The following is a 21,757-nucleotide window of genomic DNA, read 5'->3' as shown; positions in this document are numbered from 1 at the left end:
TCTGCTAGAATGGGAAACAAAAGATGAAGAGGTGAAATCGGTCATGATCAAATGGACAAAAGAGATATGACATAACATACAATTTGGAGATTGGGAAAATTGTGGAAAACAGATTTAAAATTTACAGATTGTTCTCTTTTGAAAGAAAACTACACGAAAATGATGTATAGATGGTATATATCACCAGTACAGATAGAAAAAATGTATAAAACCAGGTCAAACATATGTTGGAAATGTAAAGAAAAGGAAGGAACCTTTTACCATATGTGGTGGGAATGCAGAGAATTTTTTTTAAAATTGGGAAATTATATATAATGAGTTGAAGAAAATGTTTAAAATGACATTCGTAAAAAAACCAGAAGCATTTTTGTCAGGGATTGTAGGGCAAGACCTGCCAAGGAAAATAAAGAACTTATTTATGTACGTTACAACAGCGGCAAGAGTCTTGATAGCACAAGGATGGACGAATGAGGAAACCCGGCAAAAGAACAGTGGCAAGAGAAATTGATGAACTATGCAGAACTGGCGAAACTGACATACAAATTGAGAGATAAGGACAACTGTGACTTCAAAGAAGAATGGGAACTTTTTACAAATTACTTAATAAGGCAACAAAATGAACTGGACTCCTTGGCAGGTTTTGAATAGACAAACACAAATTTATTGAGGGTTAATGTAGTAGACAGATAATACAATTTTACAATATGAAGAGAATAATACGAATTGAGAAATCAGAGAGAGGAGCTGAGGGAAGTCTCGGGGGGAGGGTTTGTTCGGAAGGTGGGAGGGGGAAAAAGGGGGGGGAATAATGAAGATGATTTGTTTTGATAATTTGTTATGTTGAAATTGTTAATATATTTTTTAAAATAAACTTTGATAAAATACTGCAGGGAGAAACCAGATTGATTCCACGTTTGCTGCTTAAAATATGTGGGTTGGTGGGTATGGTTAGTATCTTCAGGGTTCTGTTCATTTATTTATTTCATAGAATTTATACACTGCTTAATCGTAAAAAAACACCCCAAACCCGCAAAGCTGTTTAACAATAAAACAATATTATCATAAATAAGAAGAATTAACGACAATACAGTGGTGCCTCGCAAGATGAAAAGAATCTGTTCTGTGATTCTCTTCGTCTAGCGGTTTTTTCGTCTTGCGAAGCAAGCCCATTGACGGATTAGCGGATTAGCGCTATTAGCGGCTTATCTGCTGATCGGATCAGCTGATAAGCGGCTTAGCGGCTTGGGAAAAAGGGGGGGGAGGAAAAAAACCCAGCAGGACCTCGCAAGACATTGTCGTCTTGCGAAGCAAGCCCATAGGAAATTCGTTTTGCGAAGCACCTCCAAAACGGAAAACTCTTTCGTCTAGCGAGTTTTCCATCTTGCGAGGCATTCGTCTTGCGGGGCACCACTGTATTGTAAGACATTCAAAAAGTGAAAATTAACAACAAGCTAAGAACACTAGGTCAGCTTCCCTAAACAAAATATTTTTCACAGGCACCAAAAAGAGCATAGCTAAGGCACCAGTCCTGCTGTCAAGAGACAGTGAGTTCCAAAGGGTGGGTGGTGCCACACTGAAATATTGAGTTCTTACAAATGAGGAACAAGTATTACGTGGCACCTGCAATGGTGCCAGTTCTGCAGATCAAAGCATTTGAGTAGGCCCATATGGGGTAAGGCGATCTCGCATGTAAACTAGCCCCAAGTTGTTAAGGGCTTTCTATACCAATATCAATGCCTCTGGATATTTTTAGATCATGGGTAGGCAACCTAAGGCCCAGGGGCCGGATCCGGCCCAATCGCCTTCTAAATCTGGCCCATAGACGGTCCAGGAATCAGCATGTTTTTACATGAGTAGAATGTGTCCTTTTATTTCAAATGCATGTTTGGGTTATTTGTTGGGCATAGGAATTCATTCACCCCTGCCCCCAATATATATAGTCCGGCCCCCCACAAGGTCTGAGGGACAGTGGACCGGCCCCCTGCTGAAAAAGTTTGCTGACCCCTGCTTTAGATAGCGTGTCCCAATGTCTGTGGTGTATTGCATCTGAATATTTGGCCCCATATCAAGAGAATCCGAAGCACTTTTCTCACAGGGAAGCTGGTGGCTCACATTGGAGAAACGCAAGTTCAAATCCCTAGTTAGTCCACAGATCTCATTGGGGGCTAAGGCAGTCCCTAACTCTCGTTAGCTTGCCTTTCAGGGTTGTTGTGAAGCTGCAGGGGACTGCCTGAGAGCTCCTTTGGAAGGAAAGTGGGAGGCAGACTACCGATTCTCAGAGGGCTTCTCTGAGCCCCTTCTTCAGAGAGGGTAGTCCAGGGACAAACAGCATACAGTTTTCTCAAAGGGACCCTTGCCCCCTGAGAATAAAGTTCTGCAGCATCTGCAGTAAAGGCTTCACAGGTCTGTGGAGTGCAGAAGCTCACACCTGACATATAGGCTGCCGTTTACCCTTTTCTGTCTGCAATCATGCGCTGATAAGAGCCATTTTGCACCTCTTGGAGGTCATTAGCTGGTGAAAGGAGATGGCTTAAAAATAATAATAATAAATAAATGTTAAAAACAGAGAAATGAACATGCACCTCTCAAGCACTACACATGTATGCTCAGAGTCATGCTAAACTCAATGGTGCCCACCCCCACAAGCAAGCATGCCTAGGGACTGTCGCTGTGTTTATTTCGATGTCGCAAATGCATTTCCCTGGTGAAGAGTTCTGTTAAGCCCCTGTTCTGCGCCACCTTAAATCTACTGGTTTGCCTCACCTACCCCTGTTGTTCCATTTCGCCCTACATCGTTCCTGAGAAAACATACCCATGTCCTCAAATTCACTTCTCCCAGGAACCGCTGTCTTGCCAGAGGCTCACTGTTAACTTACTGCACACCGCTGGGGAACCTTCAGACGCACTTGAAAACAAAGAGAAGAGAGAAATAGAACCAACTTCTCTTTTGTGCCTGAGAAGCTTGGGTGGGGAGGAATGATGGAAAAGATCACGCACAGCGAGGTCTGAGAGGAAATAGATGTGGATTTCACCCTGAGCAGATGGTCTGTGGGCTAAAAGGCAAAATGACATTTCAGTTTCTTTGGAGCGAAACTGGGAGGAAGCTATTTGCAGGATCACAATCAAATCCAAAACTTTTAAAATAAAAATAATTCTCACCACCACCACCGATGAACCGAAATCATTTTAGTAGCCGGAGTGTATACATACCGTTTGGCTGGACCTGACTTCTCTGAGCTGGAGAACAGCCTATGGAGGGATGAGTGTGGAGTTGTAACCTGCCCAGTCTATATTCTGCTGAACTAGGCAGGACTTGCATAAAAGGAAACTGTCCCAGCACTTTCTGTCAAAATTAAGCCCTGTTTTGTTATTTCCAAGAGGGATTGTTCTAGATCTCACATCCTGAGCTATTTTGACAGAAACCCTGGGGATAGGGGAGAGAGAGCGAAGTTTTCGATGTCAAAACATGGGTAGTTGTGGAAGGGCAAGTTGCAGGCAGAGTGCGTCTTATGTTCTCTCTCTCTCTCTCTCTCTGTGCTGCTGCTTGCCACGTTTCCTTGTTTTGCTTGCAAAAAGCTGGTGAATCACATTCTAATTGGTGCAATTGCGATGGTTTGGGGGGGGAACATAGTTTGAAGGCGGGGCCTTTTCCTTCCTGACCAAAAGTACTGTTTTGAATAGTGTGGCTTTGGCAATGCTATTTTTGTAGGAAGGAAAAGAAACAGAATGTGCGAGCATTTTGGAAGAGAAATGCAATCCGTTCAGTTTCCCTGTTTTCAAATTGTCCAGCCTTCTGGCCTTTTTCAGACGGGCGAGGCCTGCAGATTCCTAAGCGGAGTCTTGTTCCATGGAAGGGCTGTGACCAGAGCTCAACCTTCAGGATGGGGGGGGGGGGAGAGAGAATAGCAATAGTGGGCGATTCTTAAGAGGCAGGCAGCCTTTTAAGACCAGGGCCTCTAGAGGCAGCTAGCAATAAAATCATTAAGAACAGAACAACGGGGCAAAGAGCAGGTTCTATCTCAGATCCTCCCAAGTGTCCTTGTTTTCCAGGGACAGTCTCAGATTAACAGAAGTCGCCACAAGTTTCTGATTTGATCCTAAAATGTCCTGCTTTTCCTTAGGACGTCCCTATTTTCATCAGATAAATGATGGCGGTTATGATACTTAACGGACTCTGCTCTCATCTGTGACTCCTAGAAGCTGCCAGCATGCAACAGCAGCCACACCCTGGGAAATGGGTTTGACTGGCTGGCTAAGCCAAGTGGGGATTGAACTGTGTGCAACGCAGGTGCTGTGCTGGACCTGCACCACTTTAAAGACCAACAAATTTATTGTGGTGTATTGTTTTTGTGGACTATTTTAAAAAAAATGCAGCAGCGTCTTCAGAAGGATGAATGTATCTCAGTTCCTTATTTTCCTAGTCTTCAATTTGCCACATTTCCTAATCAGTTTATTTTTGTTTTTATTTATTTGTCATGAAAACAAGGATTTCTCCTTATACACACATTTCTGCAAGCAATTCCCCCTAATCTAATGCATTTTAATATCCCACCCCCCACCCCCGCCACTGTAGCAGGAACCCCAATCATTCAGTTTGTACAAACTTCACACACTCACACTCACACACTACATATGCCACACTTCTGTTATAAATTCATAGAAAAATCAACCATACATCGGATTTGCACTGTTCCATTTTTATTTTACTCCATATGACAAGGACTATCAAAGGGGGGTGGCTTGGTTCTGGTCAGCCGTAATCCCTTCACCATCCCAGCACATCCACAGGAGCCCTGCCCAGTTGCTATGCCAACCCTGATGGTCCTAGACAGAAGACCATCAAGATCACAAAGAACTTGCATATGGGAGTGAATTCAGCATGGACTGAAACAAAGGACAATGATCAGATCTTCCCTCTGGGGGCAGGAAACTGCAAACTCCCCTTTGTCTCCTGGAAGTGACTCATGGGGAGGGGGGGGGGAGGAGGAACCAGCCAGGTGACAGGACACTCAGGTTACCACCACAACTCCTCCCTCAACCCCTCCTTTCTGTAATGTATGCATGATGTTTCTGGGGGTGGGCTTGACCTAGAGCAGTGTTTCCCAAACTTTTTTGGGCAAAGGCACACTTGTTTGATGAAAAAAATCTTGAGGCACACCACCATTACAGCCCCGTGACGTCAGAGCGCAGCGTCACGCCGGGAGGGACGCACAAAAGTGTAAGTTTCAATTTTTTCCCCTCCCCCTTGCCGTGGAACCTCCAAGCTTTGGGGGTGGGGGGGAGGAGGCAGCAAAGCGAGGCAGGAAGGAGAGCGCGGCTTGGCTGGGTGAGCTTTGGCAGGGGCAGGGAATGAGAGCCGCGAGGCGGGCGCTGCGGATGGAGGCGCTGCCCGCCGAGCTCGCAGGCAGCCAGGCAGGCAGACGGCGAGAGCCCCGCGCTGGGCGGCCTCTCCTCGCCGCCGCCGCCCCGCCTCTCGCCGCCCGACTCGCCCGCCTCCCTCCAGGCAACATCTCGCGGCACACCAGGCAACATCTTGCGGCACACTAGTGTGCCACGGAACAGTGGTTGGGAAACACTGACCTAGAGGATGGGAATTTCAAAAGTTTTTATAAGGTCTTGCACACCATCTTCCTGGGTCTTTCCTCTCTCCTGCAAGTGAGGGGAACACCCTGTTGCAACAGTTCAATAAAGGCCAAGCCTACAGGCTGCTGTTTTGCTCCAAGTTATCCTGGTTGGTGTCTTTGTTTTTGTCCAAGGGAGCCCTCGGATTTTTCCGGTAACACCACTAATGCACACCTTTTAATGGATGATGGCCCTGAATATGTGCCTTTTAGGGACACATATTTTGGTTTGAGAGCTTCATTCACCAAATTTGGAGAAGTGCAGAATTACAAAGAGTAGCCACATTCACGTTTGTGGTTGCTCCAGGAGGTGTGAATTTGGCAGATTGCCATTAAAATGAGAACTGAACTGAATTTCCTCCCCATCCTTCTTCCCAAATAAGCTTCTGTAAAGCATCAGGATGCCCCTTTAAGCAAATAATTCTGGGTGTTTGTTAAGGGTTCTGGGTGCTGTTAGTAGACCCCTACTTCCCTCACAGAGCTACAATTCCCAGAGTTTCTTGACAAGAAGGGATGATCATCCCCCCCCCCCCCAGTTGTTGGTCTTTATAGAGTTGGAAGGGCCACCTAGTTCAAACTCATGCAATGCAGGAATCTCAACACCCCTCCCCACCACACTTGAAACCAGACCCTGCTTAATTCTGCAAATGTGTGAGCAGTAAAACTGACGCACCACTCCTGTTTTGGGTAGTGTGCTCCTCAAATTCTTTCCCCACATACCTTATGTTCTGTTTGCATTTCTTTTTGCCAAAGTTCCTGCTCATTTCTCTTCTCCTCATGTGAGGAGCCAGCAGTGGTTTAGAGGTTAGAGCGCTGGCCTAGGACGTGGGAGAGAGCCAGGTTCAAATCCCCCACTTGGCTGTGAAGCTCACTGAGTGCGGCCTCTTGGGCCAGTCACCATCTCTCAGCCTAACCTACTTCACAGGGTAATAATAATAATAATTTATTATTTATACCAGCCACTCTGGGCGGCTTCCAAAAAAAATATTAAAATACTGTAATACATCAAACATTAAAAGCTTCCCTAAACAGGGCTGCCTTCAGATGTCATCTAAAAGTCTGGTAGTTGTTTTTCTCTTTAACATCTGGTGGGAGGGCGTTCCACAGGGCAGGTGCCACTACCGAGAAGGCCCTCTGCCTGGTTCCCTATAACTTGGCTTCTTGCAGCGAGGGAACTGTCAGAAGGCCCTCGGTGCTGGACCTCAGTGTCCAGGCAGAACGATGGGGGTGGAGACGCTCCTTCAGGTATATTGGACCGAGGCTGTTTAGGGCTTTAAAGGTCAGCACCAACACTTTGAATTGTGCTCTGAAACGTACCGGTGTTATATGGTCTCGGTGGCCGCTCCCAGTCACCAGTCTAGCTGCCACATTCTGGATTAGTTGTAGTTTCCAGGTCACCTTCAAAGGTAGCCCCACGTAGAGCGCATGGCAGTAGTCCAAGCGGGAGATAACTAGAGCATGCACCACTCTGGCGAGACAGTCCGCAGGCAGATAGGGTCTCAGCCTGCGTACCAGGTGGAGCCGGTAAACAGCTGCCCTGGACACAGATTGTTGTGAGAATGAAATTGGGGGGGGGAGAAGTATGTACACCACCTTAAGCTTCTTGGGGGGAAAGGTGGACTATAAAATGTCATTAATGAAAATAAATAAATTTGGACAAGACTTCCATTTGCTGAAGCAGGGGTGGGGAGATTCAGGCTTGGGGCCAAATGCTGTGCTCTAGACATCTCTATCTGGCCCACACCCTTCACTGGACCTGGTTTGCACCACAAATGTCTATCTAGCCCAGCGGTTCTCAAACTTTTTTCTCTGGGCAACACTTTCAGAATAAAAATTTGCTTGCTTCACACCATTTATTTTTACTGATAAGAAATACGTTGGGGAACAAAAAGAAATAACTCCTAGCAGTGCTTGATTTATAACACAGAACACAGATACTTTGCAATATGGGACACCCAGGAAGTATAAAACAATGCAGCTACATAAGAACACAAATCCTTCCTAAAATAGAATTATAAACCAGCCTCTTATGTATACAAACTCAGTGAGAGGTGTTGAGCTTGCTTTCCCCAGCTAATCTCATTTGTATTAGGTCTACGCAGGCTGAGACCCTCCCTGCCCGTGGACTGCCTCGCCAGAGTGGTGCATACTCTGGTTATCTCCCTCTTGGACTACTGCCATGCGCTCTACGTGGGGCTACCTTTGAAGGTGACCGGGAAACTGCAATTAATCCAGAATGCGGCAGCTAGACTGGTGACTGGGAGCGGCCGCTGAGACCATATGAGAGATCTGCATTGGCTCCCAGTACATTTCCGAGCACAATTCAAAGTGTTGGTGCTGACCTTTAAAGCCCTAAACAGCCTCAGTCCAGTATGCCTGAGGGAGTGTCTCCACCCCCCTTGTTCAGCCCAGACACTGAGGTCCACTGCTGAGGGCCTTCTGGCGGTTCCCTCACTGCAAGAAGCCAAGTTACAGGGAACCAGGCAGAGGGCCTTCTCAGTGGTGGCGCCCACTCTGTGGAACACCCTCCCATCAGATGCCAAGGAAATAAGTAGCTATCCTATTTTTAAAAGGCATCTGAAGGCAGCCCTGTTTAGGGAAGTTTTTAATATTTAATGCTGTTTTGTTGTTAACACTCAATTGGGAGCCGCCCAGAGTGGCTGGGGAAACTCAGCCAGATGGGTGGGGTATAAATATTATTATTATTATTATTATTATTATTATTATTATTATTATTATTATTATTATTATTCTTATTCTCCTCATCAATACAAAGAAGCTTCTCTTTTTTTCTGATCTTTCATATTTGTCAGGAAACCCATGTTTGCTACAATATGTTGTGGAGATCTGTAGAAGACTAATCAATGTGGATACTGTTGCTGGTTGTATGTACCATATTTTTTGCTCTATAAGACGCACCAGACCACAAGATGCACCTAGTTTTTGGAGGAGGAAAACAAGAAAAAAAATATTCTGAATCCCAGAAGCCAGAACAGCAAGAGGGATCGCTGCGCAGTGAAAGCAGCAATCCCTCTTGCTGTTCTGGCTTCTGGGATAGCTGCGCAGCCTGCATTCGCCCCATAAGACGCACACACAGTTCCCCTTACTTTTTAGGAGGGGAAAAGTGAGTCTTATAGAGAAAAAAATACGGTATATATAAAATGTATGTTGATACTATACAATACTATGCCACATTGAAATGTTTAAACATTTGATTTGTCCTTGAATCTTCTCACCATACATGTCATCCTCCTCCCCTGCCACTCCAGGATGGCACACCACACACTGCTGGAGGGCCACTGCCCTAGCCTCCTTCTAGTCTGGGTGGTGGACAGAGAGGGGTGGGCGAGCGTAACTGCCCCTCCCACTTTTGCCTCTGGCCCCACCCACCACGGGCGTCCTGCTCTCGGGATGTTGCGCAAGAGGTGATGCAGTCCTCAGGCTGCAAAATGGGTCCCAACCCTTGGAGCCTCCTTGCCTCTGACAGTGTTGTTTTCTCTGCTTGCTGGTTGGCATTATTATTGTGGTAAGTTATTAAAATGGGACGCGGGTGGCGCTGTGGGTTAAACCACAGAGCCTAGGACTTGCCGATCAGAAGGTCGGCGGTTCGAATCCCCGCGACAGGGTGAACTCCCGTTGCTTGGTCCCTGCTCCTGCCAACCTAGCAGTTCGAAAGCACATCAAAGTGCAAGTAGATAAATAGGTACCGCTCTGGCGGGAAGGTAAATGGTGTTTCCGTGCACTGCTCTGGTTCGCCAGAAGCGGCTTAGTCATGCTGGCCACATGACCCGGAAGCTGTACGCCGGCTCCCTCGGCCAGTAAAGCGAGATGAGCGCCGCAACCCCAGAGTCGGTCACGACTGGACCTAATGGTCAGGGGTCCCTTTACCTTTATTAAAACGGTGAATAGTAAAACAAATTGCATTGAAAAGACAGCAGAAATATATATATATATATATATATATATATATATGCTTTCGTAGATTTTCACGGGTACAGGAATGCAGGTTTTGGTGTCTTCGGGTGTCTTCCCGTGTAAGAGTTGGGGATATATATATATAGATATATATATATATCTCACAACTGCAACCAGCTGAAGTAAAACACAGCACTGCAATCAACCAGCCAAATGCATTGCGTCTTTGTGGGCTACAGTCTCTTGAGGTCTGCAGGGCTAGTTGTGGGACAGACAGTTCTATTCCCCAATAATTCTCCACCACTTCTCTACACCCGCCCCCGCATATCCCCCTCCACAAGTACCTGCTGCCCAGAGTGGTTTTCTCGTGCTGCCCAATGGCAGAGCTGGTAATTGATCTGCCCAGATGTCGCACAGCAATCCAAGTTCTCTGATGAGTAGGACTCAGCAGGCACCCAACGCAGCCCCCATTTGCACCATAAATGTAAATCGCTATGATGCTACTTTAAAAGGCCATAGCTTCTCCTAAAGAATTCTGGGAGCTATAATTAGTTAAGGGTTCTCAGAGTTGTCAGGAGATTCCTGTTCCCCTCACAGTGCTGCAGTTTCCAGGACTGATTAGCAGCCAGTCGCTTTCCCCAGGGAACTCCGGGAACTGTAGTTCTCTGAGAGGAATGGGGGGGGGGCATCCTACCCACCCTGGGCGCCCTCAATGTGCTACAGCTTCCATAATTCTTTGGGGAAAGCCAGGGCTATTTAAAGTGGTCATGGTGTTCATGCAGCCTTGGAAAACAACACCTAATTAGCAACAAGTATTTTTCCACAGAAAATTACACAATCCTATGCAAGGTTCGTCTGCATCACCCTCGACATTATGTTCAGTGGGGCTCACTCTTAGCCAACAACGGCAGCATGCTACAGTCTTTAAGAGATGAGAAATTCAACATATGAGGTTCAAAGCTTCTCTATACAGGTGTCAGTCTCGCTGAATGTTTCTTTTTTTTTGTTTTATTTATTTATTTATTTATTTATTTATTTATTTTAAATTCATCATTAATACACATATACAAGCATACAAACATACATTTCATACAATCCTTAAAAATGTTCAAACATACTTACACTCAATCCCACAAATAGTTTCTTTCCCCATCACCATCCACCAACCCTTCACCGCACCTTTGTGTTTGACTTCCAATCTACTCAATTACAATTTCTTAGTCTCGCTGAATGTTTCAACATTCTCCCTCTGCCCCCACATACAAAGAGCAAACGTCAATATCCCCTTTCAACATTTCCATTATTGCACTAACAAGGAAAGCCCAAGCCTCAAAAATTGAATTCTGATATGTCAACACTGATTTTATTTATATCTTTTCTAAATATATGCAGGCCAGGGTTGTCAATTCCATATTGCAGGCGGCAAGGCTGTGAGGGAGGCCTGGCAAGTTTTGAGAATATATGGGATTCGAATCTAGCCCTTCTTCCTCAAGGCCTCATATGCAAATACTGCATTAGAACGATTGCATTAATTCCACACGCACACCCCAGCCGCTTTCTAAGTCTTCTCAGGCAGTTAAAATCTCCTCCGCTAAAAGCATTTCTGAGCAGACACTTCTGCGTTTTACTGGATTCCCCCACCCCACCCGCGCGCGCTTTCCTTTTTTGCAACATCATCTTTGCTCTGCGTAAAAGCCCTTTGCAAAACCGCTTATCGCTGCCAGAAAGGCAGAGAACAGCTACGCTTTCCCCACCCACCTCCCCCAAAACACACGCCACCCTTTTTCCCTAATACCATTTCCTGCAGATCAACTGCTTTTGGGCAGACCACCACAAGACGGCAGAAAGAAAGAAAGAAAGAAAGAAAGAAAGAAAGAAAGAAAGAAAGAAAGAAAGAAAGAAAAAGAAAGCGCCCGTAGGATCCAAAGAACAAGTTCTATGCCCTGGAGACACGTGCGCGTGTGTGTTTGGGAACATATTTCTCAAGCTCAAGCTAGCAGCGCATCAAAAGAGGCAAAATCTGTTGGGGGGGGGGGGGAGTCTGGAAAGCAGTTTGCCGTACGCCATGCGGGGGCGGGGACACTCGCTGTATGAAGAGGAAACAAAAAACCTCATAAATATTACTGGGGCACGCCTGGTATCTTCAGCCTGTCGATCTTTGGAGCCCGAACAGAGGAAGTAGAAGCACTGACAAACCTTGCCGAAACGCCCTGCTGCCGCTTTCTTACAGCCACAGGTCTCGGGAAACGACCCTTAGCCTGGGAGGCATTGTGGCGCTGATCAGCCGGCAGGATCTCTCCCAGTGCCTCAGGGTGGGGTATGTTGTTCTTGCCTCTGCTGCACAGCTTTGGCCCAGGTCCTGAGGGCCCGCCTGACTTTCTGTGCTCCCTTCTTCCTGAGCCTTTTGAAAGGGCCTTTTTGGGTCTGTACAGCACTCTCCTGCCAATCATGATCAGCCTCCTGTCTCTGGCATCTTCTGGGTTGGCATCTTTTTGGACCGGGCACTCTCCGACGTGGAGAGAATTGGGCAAAGGGAGGTGTCGCCCGCCCCCCCTTGTAACATACAAAGTTCTCAGCTAGTGAAGCTGATTTGGACTGCTGGGTTCATTTGTGTGCATATGTGTGTGTGCTTGGATTTTTTCACATGGCTTGTGGAACTCACCACCACAAGGTGCGGGCAGCAAAGTGGACAAATTCTCAAATGTGGTGGGATCATAGAATCATAGATGGGTAGAATTGGATGGGAGTCAAAAGGGTTACCCCCAAACATGCCCATTTGACTGCTTCAGTCTACAGAACTTGCACTATTGCAAGTGCCACATAATATTCATAGAATATTCAGGAAAAGATCCCAAGGGTCACTTAGTCCAACCCCTCTGCAATGCAGGAATCTCAGCTCAAGCATCCATGGCAGATGGCCATCTTCTGAGAGAGACCGTCAAAACAGCTCTTACTGCCCCAAAATTTCTCCTCATGTTTAGTCAGAATCTCCTTGTCATTTGAATCTATAGGTTCAGGTCTGAATAGTTTTTCGAAGTTGCAAACGGGGAAAATGATGAATTCTCAAGTACCTCTAGTTCCTGTGGAGAATTATAAGCACCACAATTTGTTTTTCAGATGAACACACTCCTTAAGGACTTAGGAAGTTGTCTTGTGACCTTTGGTTCATTTTGCTCAGTACTGTCCACTGGGATTGGTTCTTCAGAATGTCATAATATTCTTCAGAATATTATGTGGCACTTGCAAGCCCTACCTGGGGATTCTGGGAACTGAATCTTTTGCATAACATGCTTTACCATTGCACCACAGGCTGAAATTTGCTGTCCACAATTTAATATTGAGGTGTGGACAGACAAAGATTGGGCTTTTACGCATAATTTCTAAATAGATGGACTTTTGTGGACAGGGGCAGTGTACTTCTGCCTGGCAATTACAGGAGCTAAGTAAGGACGGGGGGGGGGGCTGTTATCTACACACCACAAATGAGGAAAGCTATAATCTACAATCACAGCTATTTGTTAACAACCTACATTCTCCGCAAAAATGCATGACAAGAGCTGTTATCCGTGAAAGAGTAACAAATAAGTAACTATGAACTAATTTTAGGAGAGGTACTTACACCAACAGATTTTGTACTTGCTTAAAATATAACGTTCCCCGGAACACACACCCCATCTCAGAATCTCACGTACCCTTTCGATTTTTGTGAAGTCCTCCTGGATTTTCTAAAGGTGTTTTACATCTAGTAGCTGCGTCCGGTGGAAGTTGACACTGTAAATAAGAGGGAAGGAAGAAGAACTGGGGTTTCCTGCTGTGGCGGTGAGCATAGTAGCTAAGCAGATGGCTACTTCCTTACTGAGCAGAACACGTGCCACGTTGGGATAGGAGCTCAGCAGCTTACAAACGGGGATATGCTGTGGACCTATAGAAGGCACCCTCTTTTCCCTTTCCCTTTCTCATTTTCTTTTCAAAAGATTTCATTATCTAAAAGAGGGGTGGGGAAGCACAAGGTAAGGGGAACATTAGTGCATAAGTGTACAAGTAAGATTAATCATCACGTATGACAAAAAATAAATATTGCCAAAGTTAATCACCAGACCAATATAAATTGATAAACCATTGTAATCTCCTCCCAAAGGTGGAGGGTGGCGCACGGAATGGGTTGGAAGAAGAGGAGGAGGAGGAGGAGGCAGGCCAGGCAAGTGAAGGGCTGGGTACTTCCCCACCCTCTTCTGCACCAGGAGGGGATTGAAAAGGGATGAGCAGAGGATATTTCCATGCAGGTGTATGTGCACAGGCCATAGGGCAGGGGTCAGCAAACATTTTCAGCAGGGGGCCAGTCCACTGTCCTTCAGATGTCAGCTTTGACTTTAAATACTTTACTATCTGTCATGTGCATACTTTGGGTTGGGAAATGCCTTTGACACCTTGACTCTTAGGACCCTGTAGGTGAGAGGTCAGTCTGTTACCCACTGCTATGTTCCAGGTCCTGAAGCACAATGGGCAGACATGCTACTGCCATAATAAAGGTAAAGGGACCCCTGACCATTAGGTCCAGTCGTGACCGACTCTGGGGTTGCGGCGCTCATCTCACTTTACTGGTCGAGGGAGCTGGCGTACAGCTTCCGGGTCATGTGGCCAGCATGACTAAGCCGCTTCTGGTGAACCAGAGCAGCGCACGGAAACGCCATTTACCTTCCTGCCGGAGCGGTACCTATTTATCTACTTGCACTTTGACGTGCTTTCGAACTGCTAGGTTGGCAGGAGCAGGGACCGAGCAACGGGAGCTCACCCCGTCGCGGGTATTCGAACCGCCGACCTTCTGATCGGCAAGTCCTAGTTTCTGTGGTTTAACCCACAGCGCCACCCGCGTCCCTTAGTGCCATAATAAGTATTAACAAATCTTTGGATTGAATGTCTTCGTTGCTGCCTTCAAACATATTCAAGAGAAGTGGCTGATGGTTGAGATCTACCTGTTCGTTTGAGCTACCGAAGCAGTTGCTATAGGGCACTCCCACCAGAGGTGTGCATGGGTTCCTCCAACAGCTCTGAGATATTCCTCCAGTCACATGAGAGAGGTGCACTGGGGTTCTGAACCACTGATATACAGCTTCGAGAATGTTTTGCCTGAAATATGCAGAAGCTGATACCAGTTCCATAGGAGCCCAGATTTTTCCATAATTATGTTCATCCAATGTTTGGCTATTTGAATTTGAGTCACTGGGAATCACCAGCAGGGACAATGCTCTTGCACTCGCACTAGATGGTTCTGGCAAGCCTCTCCTTTTGGCCTTAGATAACTGAGATGTTCAAGGGTAAACAAGGCTGTTGTGTCCAACTACCTGTTCGGTCCATATTTTACATTTACATCTTTTGGCTCAGCTCCTGAGCTGGTTGAGTGGAAAATCAGCAAGTAGTGCTGGACACACCCTAACTGATAGTATGGGAAGTGTGTGTGTCTTTTTGCTTCGGATTGATTTTTCCATTCCGGCTCATTTGTCATATTTGCAGTTGTGTTTTTTGTTTGTTTTTTTGTTTCAGTTATTATGAAACAGTCCCCAGGGCAGAAAAGCACCTGACGAAAGATAAATGAGATTTGCGTGAGATTTGGAGCATTAAATCAATATTCCAATTAGCGTCATGAATGTGGCATCAGTTTTGTGGTTCTTCTGGATGCTTGTTGACAGAGAGAGAGAGAGAAAGGAATTGTTCTTGGCTACATGCTAAGTCATGAAAGCATCTAACTAACAGGGTAAATGTTAATTTAGGAGTGTGTGAGAAGCTCTCTTAGGTCAGTGTTTCCCAACCGGTGTTCCGCGGCACACGAGTGTGCCGTGAGACATCGGCTGGTGTGCCGCGAGATGCCTGGAGGGAGGCGGGCGAGTCGGGCGGCGAGAGGCGGGGCGGCGGCGGCGAGGAGAGGCCGCGCCTCCTGCTGCTGCCTGGCGCTCCTCCTCGCAGCCGGCAGCGCTGCCTGGGCGCCTCCGCGCGACTCTGCCTCGCTGGGTTTGGTCTCCCAGCAGAGACGGGTCACACGCGCACCTCCCTCCCTCCCTCAGCCTGCGCGGAGGGAGAGCCAGAGAGAGGCATCGCTCCTGCGCGGCGGGAGAGGGAGCAGCCGGAGCGATGCCCCAAACGAGCTGAATTCCGAGCGAGGGACTGAGGGGGGAGGGAAAAAACTTTCACTTTCGTGCGTCCCTCCCGGCGTGGCGCTGCGCGCTGACGTCACGGGGCGGGGCTTTAATGGTGGTGTGCCGCGAGATTTTTTTTCAGTAAACAGGTGTGCCGTTGCCCAAAAAAGTTTGGGAAACACTGTCTTAGGTATCCCTCCTTTGTCACATGCTCTGGGGGGCAATGTGGGAAATTTAAAATGGCAACTCACTGCATCTTTCTGAACAACGCAGTGTGTGCCCCAAGAACTATCCAAGGCACTGTTTCTAGTCAGATCAGAAGTTATATAAACTGGGTCTACAAACCAAGAGATTGAAAAAATTGTTTATTCATTCAGATGCTGGGCAGAGCACAAGTTCACAAACTCTGTTCTGTGGACCGCCACTGGTCTACAAGCTTCATTCAGGAGGTACATGGCATTGTCCACATTCACTTTTTCTATTGACTTTTAATTGTTTATTTATTTCTTTGATTGCATTTTATTGTATTGCCGTTTAAATTCTGTGGAATGCAAATTGTAAGACAATAAAATACAGTGTGTGAAATAAAAGAAGCAATTAAAGTGCAATTAAAGTGCATATGGAATCTAGCAATGCACACTACACAGCACATTACAGTAGCTCAAACTGAAAAATCATTAAGTGGGATGTCTTGAATCTCCCCACATTCAGCTTCATGGGGTCTCCATGAGTTCTAGCCTTATAAGAGAGATAGAGAAACTTCCCCATCTCCACTTCCTCTATGCCGTCCAAAATTTTATAAACTTCAGTCATGTTGCTTCTTATTTGCCTTTTCTCAAAAGTAAAAGAAACCCCACCCCAAAGGCTGCAATTGTGTTACCCCTTGCAAGGGCCAGGTGGGTCTCCAGCAACTTCCATGAAGCTGCCCCCATCATTTACCAAGGCTGAAGTCCATTGTGCTATACAGAGGTTGCTGACGTGTTCATCCTGTATTTCCCTCTTGATGGGTTATTTCAAAGTTTGTTCTATTACCTTTCAACCTCCTACTGTAATTTCCCAATGTTCCAAGTGTACATATGTATGCTTTAATCACTTTGAAGCATGATTGCTCATGAAGCAGCATGGCACTCATTCAGGCTGGTGAATATGAAATAGAAGTTTCAGGTTTGGGGGTGCCAAAGCAGGGGCAGACGCTAAACCTGAGGTCAGCAAACTTTTTCAGCAGGGGGTCAGTCCACTGTCCCTCAGACCTTGTGGGGGGTCCGGACTATATTTTGAAAAAAAATAAATGAATGAATTCCTATGCCCCACAAACAACCCAGAGATGCACTTTAAATAAAAGGACACACTCTACTCATGTAAAAATACACTGATTGCCGGATCATCCGCGGGCCAGATTGAGAAGGCGATTGGACCAGATCCGGCCCCCAGGCCTTAGTTTGCCCACCCATGTGCTAAACCCTGCTTCAGTCTTTGAAAAATGACCCTGTTTGCTCTGGACCACATTCCCAATGTTTGTTCTCTTTTGGTAATTTATAGAGAAGCTATGCCTTTTCAGAAAATGTAAAGTCACACGAAAGAATCAGCAGGGCTTTTAGAGAATGAGTATCAGAGGAGGGTGTGGGACGCAGGTGGCGCTGTGGGTTAAACCACAGAGCCTGGGACTTGCTGATCAGAAGGTCAGCGGGTTCGAATCCCCGCAATGACGGGTTGAGCTCCCGTTGCTCGGTCCCTGCTCCTGCCAACCTAGCAGTTCAAAAGCATGTCAAAGTGCAAGTAGATAAATAGGTGCCGCTCCGGCGGGAAGGTAAACGCCGTTTCCGTGTGCTGCTCTGTTTCGCCAGAAGCGGCTTAGTCATGCTGGCCACATGACCCGGAAGCTGTACGCCGGCTCCCTCGGCCAATAAAGCGAGATGAGCGCTGCAACCCCAGAGTCGGCCATGACTGGACCTAATGGTCAGTGGTCCCTTTACCTTTACCTTATCAGAGGAGGGTAGCACCTTCAAGTTGACTCACACCCTTCATGGTTCAAGTGAACAATCCACTTCTCCTCACTGTGATCCCATACATTAAATTGTTTCCCAGCACATCATGAGATCACATGACCCGTTAACATACAGCTGAACTTTCCCCACATTTCTGGGCTCGTCCACACTTCTGCTTGTGGGTCCCCTTGCCTTGCTCCTTTCCAAGGGAAAACCTGCTCTTCGGTACAGGGGTGCCAACTTGAATAAAATATTGGGGGCCCCAGGTAATCCGTGCCCTGCTTAATCAAGCACATGATGTGGCGTGCACACACCATTTGAATGCCAATGCCCTTCAACTTGGGGTGTGTGTGCCAAACCTCAAATATTTTATTGGGCGGGGAAGGGAGTTGACTCCTATGCTTTAGCCATAGATAAGAGGAAATGTGAATCAGGGCAAAACTCCAAATTGCCCTTTGCTCCAACTGCACATTCAATGCCAGTTTTTCCCTGCAGCAAAACAGTCAGACATGACAAGGAAGCGTGGATAAGCCCTAAGTCATGTTGTAGGGAAAGAATGGAATCCCCGAGGCACCCTAGAAAATAAATATTGCTGCCCTTTAAAGCTATAGACTCACCAATAGTAGCCTGTACAGTGCTCAGTTTAGCCACAGTCCCCGGAGGTGCCACAAGCTGCCAATTAGGGAGGAAGCTCCCATCAGTCAAAATTCTAAAAACCCTTTTGCTTCCTGGTTTTCACCCGTCACACACGGTTTGCAAAGCACCTGCCTCACTCATTGCAATGATGGTTTATGTAGCCAAGAGTAGCTGGAAGTCACACTCAGGTGTGTGTGTGTGTTGTGGGGGACGACGACCTTTTATTTTTATTTTTTCATAAAGTTGGGACTAACACTTTAAAATTGCAACTCTTGAGTAGCCATTCAGTGGAACAGTACAGAGATAAATAAGAAAACAGGCCGATTCAAAACTTGGTCCATACACTCCAGGTCATGGGTAGGCAAACTAAGGCCCCGGGGGCCGGATCCGCCCCAATCGCTTTCTAAATCCAGCTCGCGGACATCAGCATAGGAATCAGCGTGTTTTTACATGAGTAGAATGTGTCCTTTTTTTAAAGCCTTTTTTTAATTTAACAAATAATTTTTATTAAGGACAAATTAGAAAACAAAAGAAAATACAAAGGAAAAAGAAAATACATATAACCAAGGAAAAAAATTACAGAATACTTTGCCTCTTTTCATATTTACAGTTATTCATACCTCTATAAAATGCTATTCACAATAAAGGAGTGAAATGAAAGATAAGATATCAGAAAAAAAGAAAAAAAGAACAAAGAAAAAATAAAGAAGTAAAAGAAAAGGATCATAGGTGAAAAATTTTAAAAGTAGGTAAGTATTCGCTATACATAGCCATTTCTCATCTGTATTTATATTCAGTTTTATAATTTCATCTTGTCCTTATCTACCTTAAAAAGTGTTGTTGTTTTTAAAAGACTTCCACCATTTGCGTCACACGTTTTTAATAATCCGTTCGTCAGAACCTCTGTTCTTCATATTTTCCCTTTGGATTTCCTTAATGTCTCAAATTGTATTTTTTATATTACGCACAAGATTATTCTAAACACAATGTGTCCTTTGTATAACTCTGGGTTATTTGTGGGGCATAGGAATTCGTTCATCGCCCCCCTCCAAAAAAAAATAGAGTCCGGTCCCCCACAAGGTCTAAGGGATAGTGGACCGGCCCCCTGCTTAAAGTTTGCTGACCCCTGCTCCAGATAGTGTTGGATTTGGCACCTCAACAAGCTGCTCCCTCTGCCCACATTTCCTGCCCCATTCACCTTTGCAGTCATGAGAGATAAACTGAATTAAAGGCATACTATGGATTGATACTGAAAGTATCAGTGCTGTTATTCTTGTGCCTTAAATGAGCCTTCCAGAAAGACTCAGATTTCACTTCAGCTGCGCCACAGAGTGCTTAGTCGTTTTTGCATCACAATAAACATCTGTTTTTCTCTGCCTGCCCCACCCTGCTTCCATCTTTGTTGTGTGAAGGAGGTTGCATTGCCGCTCTTTTGTAATGCTGTGCTCTTGTTGCTTTGCTCCCACAATTTACTGATTTTTTCTAAGCCACATTGTAAATATCTCTGAAGCGAAAAGCAGCCGGATTGAAAGTAGTGAAAGCATCACCCCTGAATCTGCAATTGGTTCTCCAGAACATTATTTGGCAACACAGCGCAGACCATCCCCTCTGCACAGATCTCCTTTCACACTCCTTTTGCAAAAATGCTCCAGAAATCTTTTATGAAAGAGATAACATTTTCCTTCTAATTACCTTTACGATCTTGGGTTTCCTAGTACAGTGGTACCTCGGTTTAAGAACAGTCCAGTTTACTAACGATTCGGTTTAAGAACTCCGCAAAACCGGAAATAGTGTCCCAGTTTGAGAACTTTACCTCGGTCTAAGAACGGAATCTGAACAGTGGAAGGGCACCGGCGGCGGGAGGCCTCATTAGGGACAGCGCGCCTCGGTTTAAGAATGGTTTTGGTTTAAGAACGGACTTCCAGAACAGATTAAGTTTGTAAACTGAGGTACCACTGTATTTTAGTTGACCTAGACAGCTGTTGATATTATGCAGCAGCTTCCCCTGCCCGTCAGTTCCCAAAATGTCACGTGAAGAGGAAGGAGGTACAAACCAATTTGTGGTTAGAGTGTCAGACTAGGACCTTGGAGACCAGGGTTCAAATTCCCACCTGACCATGAAGCTCACTGGGTGATTTTGAGCCAACCACTGCCTCCCAGGATTGTTGTGGGGATTAAATGAGGAGGGGGAGAACCATGTGTTCCACCTTGAACTTCTTAGAGAAAAATGTGGGATATAAATGCAATAAATCAAGCTAATGGTCATCTGCTTTCATAGCTGGTCAGACTAGGGTAGCTTTTGTTCGCCATCTGTTTTCTGAAATCCTACGTAATGCAGCCAGGGCAACACGCCACCACAAGCACAAGAGGGAGGTATCAGCAGCAAGCGGATGTAAACATAAAGGCTTGTGCAAGTACAAAGAGTCTACAGGAGATAGGAAATGACCTACGCGGTAAGGAGGAAAGAACAAGCCTAAAGCAGCCCAATTTTAGTTTTATTTATTTATTGCATTTATTTCCTACCATTTTTCTCTCTAAGGAGATCAAGGATAAGTCAGTTGGAGAGCTTTATACTTGCTAGTTCTTTCGTTTTGTGTTTTTGCTTTGCTTTGCAGCTTGGAAATGAATGAATGAAGCCCAAGTTCAGTCTTTTATGTCCGTCCTGATGCAGAGGAATAATGCAGTCTTCATATTTAAACAGGAGAACCATGTTTGCTGTGCAACTGATGATAATCGTGGTTGCCATTCGTGTATGAAATCATACACCAAGACGTGAAAAAGGTGCCCAGTTTTTCCCTGGGCATCACCCTGGATATTGCGTGTTGACTTTTCGGCTATAGCCGGTTTCCAAATGTTTTTGGACCAATAGATCTATTTGAAGGCCTTGTAGGTATTTCCAAGTTTGGGCAATGGATAAGTGGGCTGCAGTTCTCTATCTCCTTTTTTTGAAATAAAAGCTTGTAATTGTTTTGGTTTAGGCCACGGAACCCTTTGCAATCACAGAACACCCATCCTTTTCCTCTTGGCATGTATTATTTATTGTCAGTCAATCAGACCAAGGATGTATCCAAGGTTTCCCTGTTGTCAGTTGTCAGAGCTCTGCCATTTTTAAACTTGTTGCTTCTTACATTTCCTTGTTTCTGTAAGTTGTCCATTGTTCTTAAAATTCAATTTAAAAAAAGAAAGGGGGGCAGAGAAGGGCATCAACAAATCAAGAGTGTGTGTGAAGAACTGGCTTTCCCAAAACAATGCCTGAAATTCAATCCTGGAACCCTCCTCTGTGTTGCCTCTTGGGGCTGACGGATGTCCACTCACATCTGGAGGCACCAGATTTATATTTTTTTTGGGGGGGGGGAGCTGGTCCACAGAAGCGTAACAAGGATAGAAGTCCAGCCTTATAAGGAACAGTTGAAATTTGTATAGAATGTGTAGAAATTTATTAAGTAAGTAAGCTTAAAGGTAAAGGTAA

General features: G+C 45.7%; 1 protein-coding gene across 5 annotated transcripts in view; it reads right to left on the bottom strand.

The window, feature by feature from the left end:
• GLT6D1 (glycosyltransferase 6 domain containing 1) overlaps positions 1–13,365 on the bottom strand; it is a 48,159-nt gene extending 34,794 nt beyond the window's left edge. The window contains exon 1 of one of the 5 annotated variants that reach the window (XM_081179799.1): positions 13,229–13,365. Coding sequence is in view for 2 of the 5 variants with exons in the window: in XM_081179796.1 (XP_081035922.1) it covers positions 11,733–11,986 (254 nt within the window). In the remaining 3 variants the exon portion in view is untranslated. Of the gene's footprint in view, positions 1–3,206; positions 3,570–9,880; positions 9,994–11,732; positions 12,002–13,228 lie in introns of those variants that run through there. The other 4 variants (XM_081179796.1, XM_081179800.1, XM_081179797.1 and 1 more) reach the window with 4 other exon arrangements.
• Between the last annotated feature and the right edge of the window lie 8,392 nt (positions 13,366–21,757).

Source organism: Podarcis bocagei, assembly GCF_964188305.1.
Source record: "Podarcis bocagei genome assembly, chromosome: Z".
Classification (NCBI taxonomy): domain Eukaryota; kingdom Metazoa; phylum Chordata; class Lepidosauria; order Squamata; family Lacertidae; genus Podarcis; species Podarcis bocagei.
The sequence above is the reverse complement of the archived record's forward strand: the minus strand, read 5'-3'. Positions and strand labels throughout refer to the sequence as shown.